The sequence below is a fragment of the Columba livia genome, chromosome 1 (genome assembly GCF_036013475.1).
Source record: "Columba livia isolate bColLiv1 breed racing homer chromosome 1, bColLiv1.pat.W.v2, whole genome shotgun sequence".
NCBI classification, from domain to species: domain Eukaryota; kingdom Metazoa; phylum Chordata; class Aves; order Columbiformes; family Columbidae; genus Columba; species Columba livia.
This window is the reverse complement of record NC_088602.1, coordinates 179,594,124-179,611,301: the sequence shown is the minus strand read 5'-3', so window position 1 is coordinate 179,611,301 and position 17,178 is coordinate 179,594,124. Positions and strand designations below refer to the sequence as shown.

The following is a 17,178-nucleotide window of genomic DNA, read 5'->3' as shown; positions in this document are numbered from 1 at the left end:
CAGATGGATGTTATCACTGGCGTAAAAGCTGCTCCAGGGCACTGGTGTCACCCTGCACTTGCAACCAGCCACCAGAGATGCCAGACTTTGGTTTGTAGCTGCTCTGTGTAACAGCACCACTGGTGCAGTCTTAAGGCTCATCTGAGAGAGAATACAAGTGTCATTGACTTGAGCTTTCCAGCTCTCAGGTTCCAGGCACCAGCGTTGTGGTGTGAGAGCCCCAGCACTGAGTGAGACATCTCAGCTTCCCGGGCAGGCTGACATGGTGCACAGCTGGCAGCACAGTGCGTGAAAAGCTGCCAAAACCAGGGTAACAAGAGGCACATCCAGGTCTCTCTGAAGGACACTGGCATCCAAGCCAGGGCTGTAGAGAAGTACATTTCTCAAATTGGGATACACAGCCTCAGAACCTACTCCTGTATACTGTCTTTTCAGTACTGAAAAGGGAGGAAGGGAAGGATGCACTTTTCTTTGATGATGGATCCAGGTGCCCCCTGAAATGTCAGATCTGCAGTCAGAGCTCTTAGCCAGGCAACAGAAGAACTGAACGATGTGCTCTAGGGTTATGCACCACCTCTTTGACCCAAAGAAATCAATTACCTTTTTGTAAGCTGACACACCTCCAGCAGAAGGACTGGGGAATACTCCCAAGCACAGCACAGTAGTGAATTCTCTTCTGAGAGGAGCAGCTCTGGGTTTCATCCTCCTCAGGCTAAGACTTTTTTTCCCATTCCCCAGAGGAGGGGACATGGCATAAAAGGGCATATTTGCTGACATCTAACCATCCAACCATCTCTAACCATCTGTTTGACTGGAAGTGGACTAGGTTGTTGTGCTTTACAAAGAGCTTGTTTATGTTAGGAATACTTTGAAAAATCATACAGTGACCCAGCTGAAGGAATAACTACTGCTAAGTTCTTAAACAGGCTTAGAAATTAAAGAAATTCTGGGTTGCTAACAGATCAAGAGGACTGTGGTGCAATTTCTAGGAACACTGGGTATACTATTGCTGCAGCGAGACCACTTCTTGCGTCTGAGCCAGTTGCCCTACAGCTACATATTACTTTTATTTTCAAGTATCCTCTAAATCCTATGCTTGGAATCTGAGGACTTCAAGGATTTGGGCTGGAGTACCAAGTATCATCTCCTCTGACATGAAACGCAACAGAAATAAAAGCAACGCTGTATCTCTGGGAACATATCTAAGACCAGTAACGTAACTTCTAATGTTTACCAGTGAATGAGACTGTTAGAAAACAATGCACCACCTTGCATGTAGCAAAGGTTTTGTGCATGCACATCTACTGCTTTCCTCATTTACAATAAAAAGATACAGCATACCAAACATTCAGTTTATCCAAGTAAAATAGCGAGTGATTGATCGTGGACAATGTAGATCTGACTATGTTTTCACAGCTGTAACTTTGTTGATAACTGTCAGCTTTCTTGAATGGTGACGCGAGACAGAAATGTTAACGTGAGACAGAAATGAAACATAATTACTTCAAATTATAGTGCATACTCACTTATGTATACATCATCCTCAAACTACTGTGAATTCTGCATGTACATCTGTCTATTACAATCTTCTAATAGGTGCGAGACCTGAACGCCCAGCCTAGCATTTTGTCTGTCTTCTTCAAGGTACGTGAACAGATCTGCACGAACTATGACAAAGCATCTCATCCAGTTCAAAGACTGACATACCCCCGGGGTTCCCAGCGGCTTACCTTTGCAGATGGTACCATTCCCCGTGTAACCTGGCTTGCAGACACAGTTGTGCCCACCCACGGTGTTGAAACACAGCGCGTTTTCGTCACAGTTGTGCTGGTTTGTTATACATTCATCATGCTCTGAAAAGTGAAACAAGAATGGAGTGGTCCTGAACTTTTAAACCACGACAAAATAAAAGCCTTTGATAGGTTTCCATGTTAAAAAGAAATAAAAACAGTAGTAGCTACCGACAATAGGGCTACGTGAACACGTAACCATGGGATGGCCAGCGTATGTAATTTCAGCACACACTAGTGTGTGATAACTGTGCTGCAGCATAACTCCAGTTTCATTAAAAGGGAGGCACCATCATGATACTATCCATGTGGGCTACAGTGCCCTCATAAACATTTGTCAAGGAGCTGGCCAACATACTGAAAATCCATATGCTAGTTCTACTGTATAATGTATTCATGCAGGTTTATCTTACACGGGATTCGTAGGATTTCCTTCAGAAAACTGACTAATGGTGGGAGTCACATGTTCCAAGCTGCAAAAGACATGGTTAGCAGAAGGCAGGACTTCAAAACACAGCCCGCGTTTTCCTTTCCTTCAGTGCATATGCAGCACTTTATTTAGATGAAGTAACTCAAAAACAAAGGTCTGCCTGCTGTTCAAGGGACTTACAGCACAATGTGTCCCAGCACCAGAGTGCAATGCATGAGACTCCTCAGTCTGGTGACTAGACTTAGACATACTGGGAAATACACCTTCTGGGAATAAATAAAAAATCTTGACAATGTGATTTTGTCTTGATTTGCAATGCACTCTTTAATCTGAAACAAAAAATTATAGTATAAGTGTTCAGGTTACTGAACATTTCAATATTTTAGTTGGTGATTTTCAAGGAATTGGAAAATGCTCTGAAGTGTCATTTCAAAATGCCAAATGAAATGCTCTAGTATTTTCAAAATGCAGTATCTTTGCCTGTAGGCATGAAAATTACATGTTTCCACCTTCTGGAAATACTCCATATATTTTCCTTAAATCAAGAATATTCACGTATCCATAAATAATTTCAGACAACTGAAATTTTAATTTCAGGAAAACTGACTGTTTGGGGAAAACAAAAGCACCTAATTTCAGTCAGAACACACGGACTAACCTACATGTGAGGTTTTCATAGCCATAATTCTGCCCAAGTTTTAGCAAATTTCATTAGTGCGGCTTAAGCCAGTTCTGGCTGACACAAGCCTTAAATCTGGAATTGGATGCTCTTTCTTCCCCAGTTTGGGGTATGTCACACTGCTCTGAATCTTCCCTTTTATAAATAAGGAGCTGAAGTCTGCACATTCCACACAGAGTTGTCAGGAAAATTAATTTCTTAAAATCTGCAAATCACTATGGAAATGTTCAACACGCTATTTCAATATTGGCTATAAACCGTAGGAGTATATAGCTGGTAGAATAGCACATCTCTAACCCATCAGTGGATGTCAATTGTCCTCTAGCAGTGCCAAGTACCTGCAGTTTTAAAGGCCAAAAAAATTCACCACAATGTAATTTATCAATTTGAAACACAACATAGGTTGAGATACATTTCATTTTTTGGTGGGTTGGTTGTTGTTGTTGAGTGCTTATTTGTTTGGGTTTTTAATAACACTAATCTAACACCCCTCTTGAAACAAGGACTTACATGTCTCTTACATCACCAACAACACTCTCATCAACCCTCAGTACCGAGGCATCAGCACTCACTGAGCTGAGTCCCTCGCTGGATGCAGCAGAACAAGGGCTGCAGGCCTCTGCCCTGAAGCATGAGATTTAATTACTTTGCTCTCAGCATGAATAACTAAAATTGTTATTGTCCACCAAATGACCCAGCCCCTCTAAAATCCAATTACAGTTTTGACTCCAACCTCCTAACATATTGAAATCTCTCATGCTGGCTGAAAGAGAATTTATGCTGAATCATAAAATAAAGAAAAACAAAAGTCATGACCATACAAATTAGGTAAAAATTGTTATCTGCACTGTAATAATATTCCAGCTTTCTTAGTCTGTGTTAATATTATTATTATTTAAATATTATATATGCTATTTAAATATTAAATGTATATTATTTTCTCATTTGTAAAGGTTGTACATAACATACAACAGGAAAATAATTATGGAAATGTGAGAAACACTATGCACCCAGCAGGCCAAAATACCTTGCAAAGCCATTATCTTGATATCTCAGGAAGAAGCGTCTATACTACCACTTGGGTCCCTCACTATAAGACAGGCATTGAGGTGCTGGAGTGTGTCCAAAGGAGGGCAACAAAACTGGTGAAGGGTCCAGAGCACAAGTCTAAGGAGCAGCTGAGGGAACTGGGGCTGTTTAGCCTGAAGAAAAGGAGGCTGAGGGGAGACCTTCTTGCTGTCTTCAACTACCTGAAAGGAGGTTGTAGCATGGAGGGTATCGGTCTCTCTATTTGGGAGAACCCAAATAGCAAGTGGTAGGATGAGAGGAAATGGCCTCAAGTTGCAACAGGGAAGGTTCGGATTGGATGTTAGTAAAAATTTCTTCACTGAAAGGGTTGTCAGGCATTGGAACAGGCTGCCCAGGGAAGTGTTTGAGTGACCATGCCTGGATGATTTTAAAAGATGTTCAGATGTGGCGCTTTGGGACATGGTTTAGTGGTGGACTTGGCAGTGTTAGGTTTATGGTTGGACTTGATGATCTTAAAGGTCTTTTCCAACCTAAATGATTCTATGATTCTATACAACAACACATCACACCAGTAAACTCAATGTAAATTAGTGAATTAGACAAATTCAGTATCATTCTCAACGAGGAAGCGTAAGAAAATTCATGGAGGATGGTCCAGTGCATAACTCAATCAAAACAGCCAGTAATTCTACTTCTGTGGTTATCTGCTCAAACTTCATGTCTATTTTTACTTAAATCAAATATTAGCAACTCATGAAAAATTCATGGGTCTGATAAATGATTCTTGGATTGAAGTTTACATGTCATTTTTAGGAGGAAAATGTCTCAGAGTAAAATGAAATTTTGTGATTCAATTAAAGAAGCAGAGATTCTAAAATTATAGGAATGGGAAAAATCAACAAAAACTTATCAGGATGTTCTACATTCCACCTAGATTGTTGCCCTGTAGCATCTGAGCTTTGGTTCAATAATACCATTAAAACCTTTTAAACATAGTACTTCTTCATATTCCTTCTTGCAGTGGCACCTAAAGAACAGTCAGCCTACACTGCAGGACCTGCTCTTTTATGGACTGATTACAAATGTTCAAACTACACCAGCAAAAATCCTGTACGTAAAGCATCTTACTACATTCACTCTTCCAAGACACTGCACACTATCCACACCAATTTAAAGAGGCCATCAGAGACATCTTCTCCCAGAATTCTCTATTAATAACAAGGCAGACTGCCCAGCTTTATTAAAGATAGCAATACTTATTTGTAATAAAAAGGGTGGTGGTCTGTTGATAATTCTTCATTAATCCATGCTTATCACTTTGGTTTCTTTTTCTAAATCAAAACTTAGAAAGTCACCTTAAATAAGGAGGATTTTGCAAATACTGAGTTCAGCAATCTTAAATATCAAATCAGGAACTGTAGAAGCAGACAGGACCGTGGATTACAAAGAACAAAAAAAGACTATTTATAAAAAAATCATTTAAAGAGAAACATTAATACGGTTTTTCAGTTCAAAAACCAGTATGGAAACATTATTTGCACTATTTAGAAGTTTAAATACTGCCCAAATATATTTCTGATGCGCAAAGAAGCAACACTGAGGTCATTCATGTCAAGTATCTTTAGAAATCATGTGACACTTTTAACAAAAGTCCTGTACTTATTTCACTACATACCATCACGATGATGGGGACAGTCAGGTACAAATGCATTATAGAGGCAAGGAAATAAAAATTACTTTTGCAAAGGGATTTTAATGATTAATACATCTGCATCTGCATAAACATATTCTATAAAGACCAAAAGCACTGGTTTCAATGATTACTTCTAAAGCTTTATTATCTAATATATTAAAATTACATTTTGCACTGTTCAGGACTCTGTGCTCAACAGTGTTAAAATTCACAACATCTCTAATCTGAGTGAGAATGAACCGAAGTTTTAAATGCAGTATTTATATTGACTAAACTATCTCTGGAATGAGGTCCTTTAGATAGAAAAAAAATGTCAACTCTAAACTTTGCTGTTGCTCCACAGTAATAACAATAGCAACAGTAAGTGCGTATTAATGTTCCATGAAATAGTCCTTACGACTTAGAGATGTAAAAAATTATGTGAAGATGCAATTAATTCACTTACAAGCATTTGAAAGTGCAGCAAATAGAGCATATACAGACACACAAATACACATCACAGAAATACATATAAACATATACACCTACATACACATAGAGTAAAGGTGACGTACTTTAATTTATTTTGGATAATTTTTAAATACTACCCTAGAATATTTAGTTAAGAATATATAGCTTGCTTGACAAAAATGTTGTTACTTCATGGCATTCAGGGTAAAGTACTGCATCCTAGTACTTCACCTGCTACATCCTAGGAGACTGCCAGCATAAAGAGATCAGGACTCACTAGATTCTATGATGTATGACAATGCAATGACAGGTGGGGGATCTGTCTTATCACCTATGCAAAGATTCTTGCAGAGCTTCGTAAAATTTAGCATACTGTCTATAAGTTGTGTCACCTACGTCCACATCCTTTTATTTTCCCTGTACTATGCAACATCAGTCCCTATCCTTCCTGCCATGTGTTTCACAGTTAAAAATAAACAAAAAATCTGTAGAGCATTACCTACTTGAGTAACGCAAGCCTTCCCAATATTTGCCTTGCACATCCACATTCTCCAAACCAGGAGTAAAAAGGGATGATGATTAAGTTGAATCACTTACTTATGTGTAAAGAATATTACGCTGGCAGTTTTCCTGAACCATCCATTACCAACATCAGAAAACAGGAGCTGAGATCACACTTAAGGCACGGAAATGCATAAAAGTTCCCAAATATGTAAATAAAATACACCCTTACAATTGTACTCTTGTAACATCATGCAACCGATACTCATTTCTGAGTGAGGAACTTGTGGATTAAATTAAAATATTTTAAATAAAGGTAACATATTAGGTATTTTCTCCTTTCAATGCCTCTGAACTCTTAAACTCAATTTACTTTTGACCTCCTGTCTCCTTCCCATTGATTTGGTATACATCTATAGAGCCTCAGTGACCAGCTGGCAATCTGACTTGATGATGACAACAGTCACAGCAGTGACAACAGATAAGAGTTACTTGAATTATCAATAGCTGACACACTTAAATGTCCACTTACGTTTTATTTTAATTACAAGCTTTTTTCCCTCGTACACTTCATATAGAAGACAAAAATTAGTAGTAATTATATGGGTAGTTTGGAAGACTTATTCCATTAGGATCATTTGGGAAATGACAGATGGTTAATTTCTTTAAGACTCCATATTAACTAGTTTAAACTCTAATTGGAGGAGTTACTTAAAGTCTCAGTATATGCACACTATTTTCACAAAGCAAATGCTGTAAATTTATTTATGATTATGCTATTTCTTCAATATATTTATGTTAATTTATTGCATTGATATTCCCAAAGTCAAGTATGCCTCAATTCATTTTTCTATAGATATTCCCTAATTCAATTGCAAAATGGGACTCATGCTTTAATTATGCATAGAGTTACCATCACACAGTTTACCCATAGTTAATGCTGAAGTCATTAATCATTAATTAATGACCACCAGCAGCTGTCCTCAGTTCAAAGCTGGGGATATGAAAAGCCAGGTCTCCCGACAATAGTCTATTCACTGCTAATCCTGTTACTTGATTGATTTTCACCTTTATCCACTCCCATATATCCATGCTGCTCTTGGACCTCATTTTCTAATTCTTTCTTCAGTGCATCCATAAACAACAATTTCTGCAGATCTGTGTCCAGAATTTTCCTCCTTTTTTTTCTCTTAATTATGTTGATAATAAAAATAGCACTGGCATGTGCATGTTCTACTTTCAAGGTCTGTTTAGAGACCATCTTGTTTTCTGAAATGCTGTTTCTGTCTGTAATTACTTAGTCCATTGTTCTTCAGGGAGAACAGCTGCCATTGTCTCATCCAGATGTCTCCTTCTCTCTTTTATCTGTTAGCTTATTTATTTATTCTATATTTGGTATTAATATGATAAAAAGGAAAACCAAGAAAACTATAACGAAACCTTAGGAAGAAAATCCACCTGGGGATACAGCCAAGATCCAGTGTTCCTTTTCATATCCATTACGAGAAAGCTCCTGGACTGCATCTTAGTTATACCACTAGGAAGATAATATTAATAACAGCAAATCTATATTAGTGGCAATTATTGATGCAGGATTAAAAGCAGATGAAAAAAACACTTGATCAAGAGAAGGCATGACCAGGAACAAGCACTCGTTCTCCTTGTGTCTGCCTGTGAGGCGAGGATGGGTTTGGAGAAAGCTCCAACGTGACAGTGGCTCTTACAAGACTCAAGACAGGCATGGACTGAGCTGGACTTCTGGAAGTGGTATAATTTGATGCACAAAACACAAATCCTGACACTGAATGTGATGATGAAATCCATCCCTAAAACACCTCCCATTTCCAATCATGAAGTTCTTTTCTTTCTAGGAGAAGTAAAGCTTTTAACATGTGGGCTACCAATTTGGAGAATACAAGAAAGACCCTGTGACCAAAAATTCCTAGAGAAATCCTGCATATTTATATGCAAATATAACTTCAAAAAATATGGGACATTCTAATCCTAGTAAATATTAGGTTTTTGAACACTTATTCTAAGAAGATTTTCAATTTTACTTTTCAATTTTACTTTTTTTACAATTTTTTCTTAGGAAAACTATTTCACATACCAAAGCCTACAAGAGTCGTATACTTTGTTACTACCCTTTTACTTTAAGATTATTTGCACAAAATCTCTTTTTATCTTTTGGTTATTCCTATGCTGTTTTTTCGTGCTAGACTGTAGGAATACATAACTCTTAGCTGTAAGTCCCTTTGAATTGTCCACTAGTAATTCCACGTTCTGTAGCTCTAATAATGGATTTTATGGCTCTAAGCAGGATATACTCTTCCCTAGGACTCAACTTGAAAAGCCTAACACAGGAGCTGAATGTTGAACAGACCACCTTTCCTGTGTTATCTTCAAACCAAGAAGTCCATGGCAAGATCTCCTGGAACTCAGGGAAGACAAAGATATTCTTGTTTTCAGACAGAACAGGCAAGCTGATGGGCAAAATACATATTTCAAGGCAGGCCTGTCATTAGTCCCTTCATATTCCTCCACAGTCCCTTCATCTTCCTAAACCCACCCGAGTTTCATCATCTTCAAAATGTGTGTTACAATTGTGATTTCCAGTTTCATGGAACAAGACATATTTTTGCAAAATACACTTCTCATGGAGGCTTCTATTGTAGTATTAACCAGTGGCACTTCATGTATCATCCTGTGACTTTTTTTACACTTTTCAACCAGTTAGCAGAGGAAATATATTGAAGAATATTTAGCATGACAGCTGAAGTTAGATAAGCTTTAATTTATCTCCATTTTCCTTCATATCTGCCATTTTCTATATTCCTTCTTGAATAGAAAAGTTTAAGGCAAGGATTTTCTAAAGCACTTAGCATAGGTCTAACTGTTTCCCTAAAGGAAAATCTGTAACTCCCACTGATTTCAATGGCACGACTGTAATACAAATGCAAAATTATTTTGAAAATCCCACCTTAAGAGATTTCAGTCTAGACATAAGGTCTGTGACCTTGTCACCCACTTCTTTCTTGATTTAATTCAAAATGATCTCTTAATATCTTGTCTCTTTTATCACTGACATTTTAAAATAAGGTTTTTATCTTTTAAAAGCTATTTCATCATTTATATTTTCCATATAAATTCATTTCATTATTTTATTATTTTTAATCTAGCCAGATGCATTACTTGTTGCCAGGTAAATCTTTTAAATTCCAACTTGTATTGTACACGAGACCTCCCAGGCACTTATGATAAACTGAGGCTTTCAATATCTTCTATTATGTTGTCAAAAGTGACAATGACAGCAAGCTCTGTATCTGTAGTAGTGCTGCTTACTTTATTTCTGGTAGAATAGTCAGACTAGAGCTGTCAATATCCTATTTCAATTTCCTCAGCCAACTGAAAAATGTTTATTTTACTTCTTCTCCTAATGCCAACCCTTTTAATTTACTGTTTCCTTACTAAAAGGCTTCATATTATACAAGTCTGCCACCAGCAACAAATACATGTATTGGATATTTGGCATCCATCCTACACGCATTTGTTATACAAAGAAAGCAGGAAACTGACTCCCCAGCTGCTGCTGAGGCTCCTGATTTTGCTGCCTGTTCTGTTTCACTAGAAACAACTAAGGGCCACCTACATAACCAGAGGGCTCCAGCAAGAAAACACAGAATCACACACAATGTTAGGGATTGGAAGGGACCTCAAAAGATCATCTAGTCCAATCCCCCTGCCGGAGCAGGAACACCTAGATGAGGTTACACAGGAATGTGTCCAGGCGGGTTTTGAATGTCTCCAGAATAGGAGACTCCACAACCTCCCTGGGCAGCCTGTTCCAGTGTTCTGTCACCCTCACTGAGAAGCTTTTTCTCAAATTTAAGTGGAACCTCTTGTGTTCCAGTTTGAACCCATTACCCCTTGAAAACCTCTGAGAAACACTGTTTTTCAGCACAGAGAGAATAGAAGGATGGACATACAACAGGGCAGAAGATGTCTCAGCAATTAAGTACCATCCAAAGTTGGTTTGATACACTGCAGACATATTCAAAAGCTCTCAGGAGACAGCTGGTGCCCCTCTTCTATACCTTTCAGGATAGCATCATGAACAGATTTTGCCAACTTGTTCCACAGGGTCCTGGGGAAACCATAGTTACAACATACAGCACCAGTACCATCATCAATGACAGTGCTTGTCAGGTGAAGAAAATGAGAATTACAACAGTGGTGGACAAAATGCTGCTGTTACTGTTATCCTGCTCTTGTCTGCAGGCATCTGGAGCAGTTTACCAAACCATAAATATTAGGAAACAACTAGTTATTCTCTCCTCTTATGCAGCAGCGAAATTTCTTCATGTATGAGATGGTTCCTCTTATTTCCCTGGTAGAACTGCAACACTAGCACTCAGATGACTCACTGGATATCAAGTAGGACAGTACTATTTTTGATAAGGCAACTGTAGTGCTTGAGCTCAGTGCGGGAGGAGGCCTTTCTTAAGTGTTGCTCACCTAATTTTGAAAAGAGTTCTCTACTTGAAAAAAGGGGACAAAGATATGCTTTGATGATGGTAAAGCAGAACCATATTGATGCTTTGCCCTCAGGTCAGTCTTGATACCATCTCTAGTGATGCTCTTCATTTTCCCTAGGGCACATCTTCCTTGGTAGTTTACAGAGGTGCACCAAGCCAGCACAGCACATGCAGCCTTCACAGACACTGCACCTAAGCTGCTGCCCCTGGAAACCAAAGCTCTTGGGGAGAATGGTACAGCCAGTTCTCACCACAACACAGTGTCATGGAAGAGCTAACACACGCACCCAGCCTTGGAAGCCAGGAGGTGCTCCTGGCTTCTGCAGTCCAGACACGGCCCGTGATGCCAGGAGATACCCTGCAGAGCAATCTGCTCTGCTTATAACAAAAAACCAGCACAGCATAGCAGTGGAGATGCAATGAAACTAGTTCTCATCTTCCTCTTCCCCTCTAAAATGGTATGAAAATTGACACTGGCTAACTTACTAATATCACAGGTAGATTTTCTAGCCCACACTGTGTTTTTGTTGCGACAGTTCCACTGCTAGTGCAAATCAAGCTTAATTATTTCTGTACTGACATATAAGAATACTTATGAGTGTTTTATACTGATAAATATTTGCATAAGCACGTTAGCAAACTTTACATATCTTGAAAAATTCGGCCACCAAATCATCTGTACTATTTAAGAACACCATGGATTTCCCTAATAAGCAGAACCATGGATGACATAAGTCTTCAGTGTTGTTTAGGTCTCAAATAGTCAAAATATGATTTTACAAACAAACCACAGATTTAAGGAAAAAAGCTGACCAGATATCCCATTTTCCTAATACTACTGTAATCCCAGGATGACTTCACCTTTGTAATCCCACTTCCTCTACATATTTGCTCTTTGGAAAAGTTAGGATTTAAGATGAGATGCTGTGAACAACTTCGGAGGACTTCAAACAAAGAGGAAGCCCACTCTAGGAAGGTGTATTAAGTGAATAACCACAGTGTGTTTAAAGCAGATTGGAATATCCATTTGGATTACCACCAACCATAATCTCTATTTACCTCCTGAACACTAAAATGATGTAAACAGACATTCAGATGAATTCTACATCTGCTTCCACCTTCTGAAGAGCTAGAGACAAGGTAATAAGTTCTTCTTAACAAGCATGCACACACTCCAAACTTATCAAAAACACAGAAAAACAGATTACTCTTAATGGAGCCCCACCTTTCCAGAAATCAGTCCTCTTATCTTGAAAAGAATTGGCTATTTGTGCCCACTTTGAACAGTGTGGAACCTTTTTCTTTCTTTTTTTTTTTTTTAATTGCACCATCATTAAAAGATTCTCCTAGAGGTTTCCAAACCCTAAGCATCAAACTTAACATTGTGTGACAGCTGGTATGTTCCAAACTGATCACATTTAGTGGTCTGTAACAGGGTAAATGACACAATTACCTGCTGTAATTACTGTTGCAGACAATATATTTTCCCTGGTGATTGGTCTGTGTGACTCAGAGCTGCTTATCTTTGTCAGTCCAGTCCAAATCTCCATTTCCATGTGACTTGGACATTAACTTAGGAGGTATTTACAAATTAGTTCCAATATCTGCCAAGACAGATATTTGGGAGAGTATAAATTCATATTTTATTGCATGATTAAACAGTCTACCATTCTAATATTATTTTGCATTAGAAAATAAGCATTCACAACTAAATTTTGTTCCCGATTTAAATCAAATGCTAAATATATTGGGAGGGAGACACACTGAAACAGGTAAATAAAATGAAGGAATAAAATGCAAATAAGTAAGTACACAGACATTTTCAAAAAGTGCTCATTACTAATGCAAAACATGAAGTAAAAAAAATTAAGTGACAAAACATTAAGATACTTATTTCTCAATGCTTTCTTGTGACAATTTTAAAGAATAACTATAGAAGACAACAGTGACTTTTGATTTAGAGCAATGTGAGTTACAGGCTAACCAAACTAGCTGATTGCAAGCATTTTCCTGGGATATCTTTCAATTTTAAAATATAAAATAGATACAATTGCTTGCACCATTTCTCCTATGAATACACTTAAGATGATGTGAAAAGACTGCAGCATATAATGACAGTAGAAAACACAGACAGTCTTTTTAAGGTGACTTGGAAGCTTGTCAGAAAGAAAAACACTCCTACAAGAACTCCTACAAACCATTTAGGTAGAGCATCCTCTTATTTTCTTGCTAAGCTTGTTGACAGAACTGTTGGCTCTCAGGGGAAACATGGAGATTTTCAAACTTCTTTGTTATCTAGTGGGGAGTGCCTCACTTTTTGCACATCTGACTACATAAATTGTAAAGGTTTCGAGAAAGTAAGTTGATTATCATTTCTGAAATAATTTCTGGTTTCAGTTTTCCAGTTCAGTCTTGAACATGCCTCAAAACTTCAAGCATTTTCTTAAAAAAAAAAAAAAAAAAAAAAAAGAAAGAAAGAAAGAAAGAAAAAGAGAAAAACACAACACAAAAGACAAGCCACAACAGTTCTGTATATTGAGAATGACTTCAGGAAAAATATCAAGTATCTTTATAGATACAGTACTTTCAGAAACACTGCCTCACAAGAACCTTAGGATTCCGTTGTACAAGAGCACAGCATAGACAGCAATGCTTCTCCCTGTATCAATGTGACTTTTCAAATTAATGATGATGATTTGGCCAGGCTTCCTTGGGGCATCAGCAGAACAAAATCCCAAGGATGGGTTCCAATATACTTTCTCAGTAGGTAGTGTTTGTTCCTTCTCATTGGCCCACTCTTTCTGACTCCTGTAGAGAGGTCCTGCCAATCACTCCCTTCTTTATTCATTTAGATGAACTGGTAAACAGAGGCAGAGCAAATTCTGGAACTGAATCTAGTTTTAGACAGAAACAGAAGGGCAGTTTAACTTCCACACTACGCATTCGTGCAGGACCAGCCACAGCCTGGCTGCAGAATCATCAGCACATTTCAGTGTGAATCAGAAGTTACATGCAGAACTAAAAATATAAGCTTTCTTTGGGATTACACACAGGAACACAGACACTGGATGAGTCAGTGAAGTGGATAAGTCCAATATGTTTACTTTGTGCATCAACGCATTTCAGTGTAGATTTCAGCATAATTCGATGCGCACAGAACGTCTAGAAAGGACGCAACTCCTGCTGTGGTCTAGGGGTCTGTACCACAAGTAAGGCCACTAGTCAAGCACGTGGCTGGAAGAGAGCGTTATAACCAAAAGGGCTATTTCTTAATTATTCTGGCTATAGAAATGAATTTTTAATTTGAAGAAGCAGTTTTATGCAGTGAAGTACATCCGGTTTTGTAAGTAAAAAATTCCGAGTCCAAAAGACTGACAAAAGAGAGTAATATTGATAAAGATCTATTGCAGAGACAAATCTAGTAAGGATTTGTCAAAGAAGATGCCAAATACTAAATTACAATGACTGACAGTATAATAGATGAGTTAAGGAAACAGTCTGCCATTTAGCATACAGTGGTTAATCTCTTGCAAGTATTTCCTGAAAAACAAAGGATACTTCTAAATTATTTCAGGAGTCAATGATTACCCAACACACCATGCAGCAGGCAATGAGAATGAAGTTATAAAGCACTAAAAGTTCCCATGCTCACAGATTGTCTGAACAGAAATAATTCAGGGATTCATACCTGTCCAAACAGGAGACTTCCATTTTCATTCAAAGAAAAATACTTGCAACTATGATATTTAATAACAACTGTGTTATCCTAGGATTGGAAATATTTTTCAACAGCAGAATGCCAACAGACTGACATAAGCATATCCTGCCAGCTGTATCTACTACCTTCAAAACCTGGCAAATTTATATCATGATTATAGTCACCTTGATTTTACTGTGAATGAACAGAAAACTGCAGACTTCCATACAGCACAAGCACATAACCTGAAATAACTCCACTGGTCCTTTTTTAAGAATGCACACAGTAGCTCCAGTCTCTCACTGACCTTGGCTGGAGTCCCTCGGAGAACAGGCTGCGCTCTCCCAGCACGAGGCAATCACCAGCTGGCTCGGACATGATAGATGTGAGCCATCCAGCTTCCTTCAATTCTGCCTTGCTCAATGAGACAGCAGCAGATTCCCAGCTCCTGAGCCAGAAAGATCCTCACAACTTCAAATTAACTGTCCTCAAGGCTACCTACTGTGTTTCTTGATCTTTGCAGTCTATCTTTCACTGTCTGTGATCATCCAGAGACGGATGGGCCAAGGGACGTCCAGCTGTGAAAGGATGTCGTGTTGCAGTTAATTAATACCAGCCATCCCCTCACTACCATCATCCTAATTCCCACAGTTCACAGCTACCATCCAGTATTGGGATGCACAGATGATGAAGTTTCGACCAGACAATAACCCATGTACTCTTCAGTCTCTTGTACAGAAACTCTTCTAAAGAAAAAATTCAGCTGTTTGGTTGCTGGTACTTCCGGGTGCAATTCTGCTCCACATTAAGGTATTTAAATTCAAGAGTCTACATGTGCCTTACAGGGCAGGATTCCACTGCACAAACACACACCTAGCTAAAAATAACTACATCTATCCTGGCATTTCATGGATATCCAAGACATCAGCAAAGGTTGTAACACGAGGCTCTACAGGAAGATTGTAACAGCAGTCTGAGAGCAAGTAGGACACACCACAGCATCTAAAAAGGCACTGGACCTATAACTTGGCAACCAGATCTTGCTATAGACAACTAAGTTTGTACTTCAGTCAGTGTAGCCTACAGAACTCAACAAGTGCAAAACAGATACCTACCATGTGATAGAGTTGCTCACAGATAAGGGGCTCAAACCCATGGAAACAGGTAATTTTCTCTGCTTGCATCCAGCTGTCACTCAAAACCAAAAGACCTACCCGGTAAGTCTTGTGTAGGATCTGCTAATCCCATGATGATGACTGTCTAGAACCTGTAAATATACAACTGAGTTGGATCCAGCTGAATCCTTGACCTCTGGTGATTACAGTGTGAGTTTAGATGAAGATATATACATTTGGGTGTCCTAATTGCAATCTGAATTCCACCTCCTGTGTCAACTTCAGTAAAATTCTAACATGAAGATTCAATGTAATTAGCTATGGAAATTTATTATTCATTCAGTGATGGATGATTTGTTAGATTTTCTATTTTTACAATATACTCTGTTAATTTTGCTATACCCCTACATCTCTAATTTCCAATCATATTGTACAGACACAGCACATAACTGCATTGCAGAAGCTGTCAAGAGACGCTGAGCTCTTGGAAGCTGCAGAGGGGATGAGAAAACTGAGAAATGGCAGATATGCTGGATGTCTGTCGTAATACTGAGATAAAAAAAAATCTTAATGGTTGAAAATATTGTAATTTCAGAATTTCTACACGAAAGAAAGATCTCATAGGAGGAGATGTGGAGAGGGAAGTGCCAAGCTCTCCCCAGTATCCAGTGATAGGAGGCATGGGAATGGTTCAAAGCTGCACCAGAGGAGGTTTAGACTGGGCATTAGGGAGCATTCCTTTACTGAGAGGGTGGTCAAGCACTGGAACAGTCTTCCTAGAGAAGTGGTTGATGACCCAAGCTTTTCAGTATTTCAGAGGCATTTAGACAATGCCCTTAAGAACATGTTTTAGCTTTTGGCCCTTAAGTGGTTAGGCAGTTGGACTAGATGATCGTTGTAGTTCCCTTCCAACTAAATAGCCTACTCTATTCTATTCTATTCTATTCTATTCTATTCTATTCTATTCTATTCTATTCTATTCTATGCTATGCTATGCTATGCTATGCTATGCTATGCTATGCTATGCTATGCTGCACTACGCTACACTATGCTATTCTAGTCTCTCTTTTCTGAATTACTGTTTCAAACTGAGTATATTTTCAAGTTGATACTTGTACTTCCTTTCATATATTGAAAAATTCCTCATCATCCTAAGAATTCAGAATATATTCCCCGTAAAACAAAATAACCAATTCTGATGTCTGTTTCTGCAGAAAGGCAGATTTTAAACAGCATACAGAAACTGTGGAAATCAAATA

At 38.4% G+C, this 17,178-nt stretch overlaps 1 protein-coding gene across 2 annotated transcripts in view; it reads right to left on the bottom strand.

Annotated features, from left to right (window-relative positions):
- Nucleotides 1-17,178, bottom strand: part of NELL2 (neural EGFL like 2) — a 156,511-nt gene that overhangs the window by 41,165 nt on the left and 98,168 nt on the right. For both annotated transcript variants that reach the window (XM_005499911.3, XM_021284094.2), the window contains exon 14: nucleotides 1,731-1,853. In XM_005499911.3, coding sequence (XP_005499968.1) covers nucleotides 1,731-1,853 — 123 coding nt within the window. The remainder of the gene's footprint in view (nucleotides 1-1,730; nucleotides 1,854-17,178) is intronic.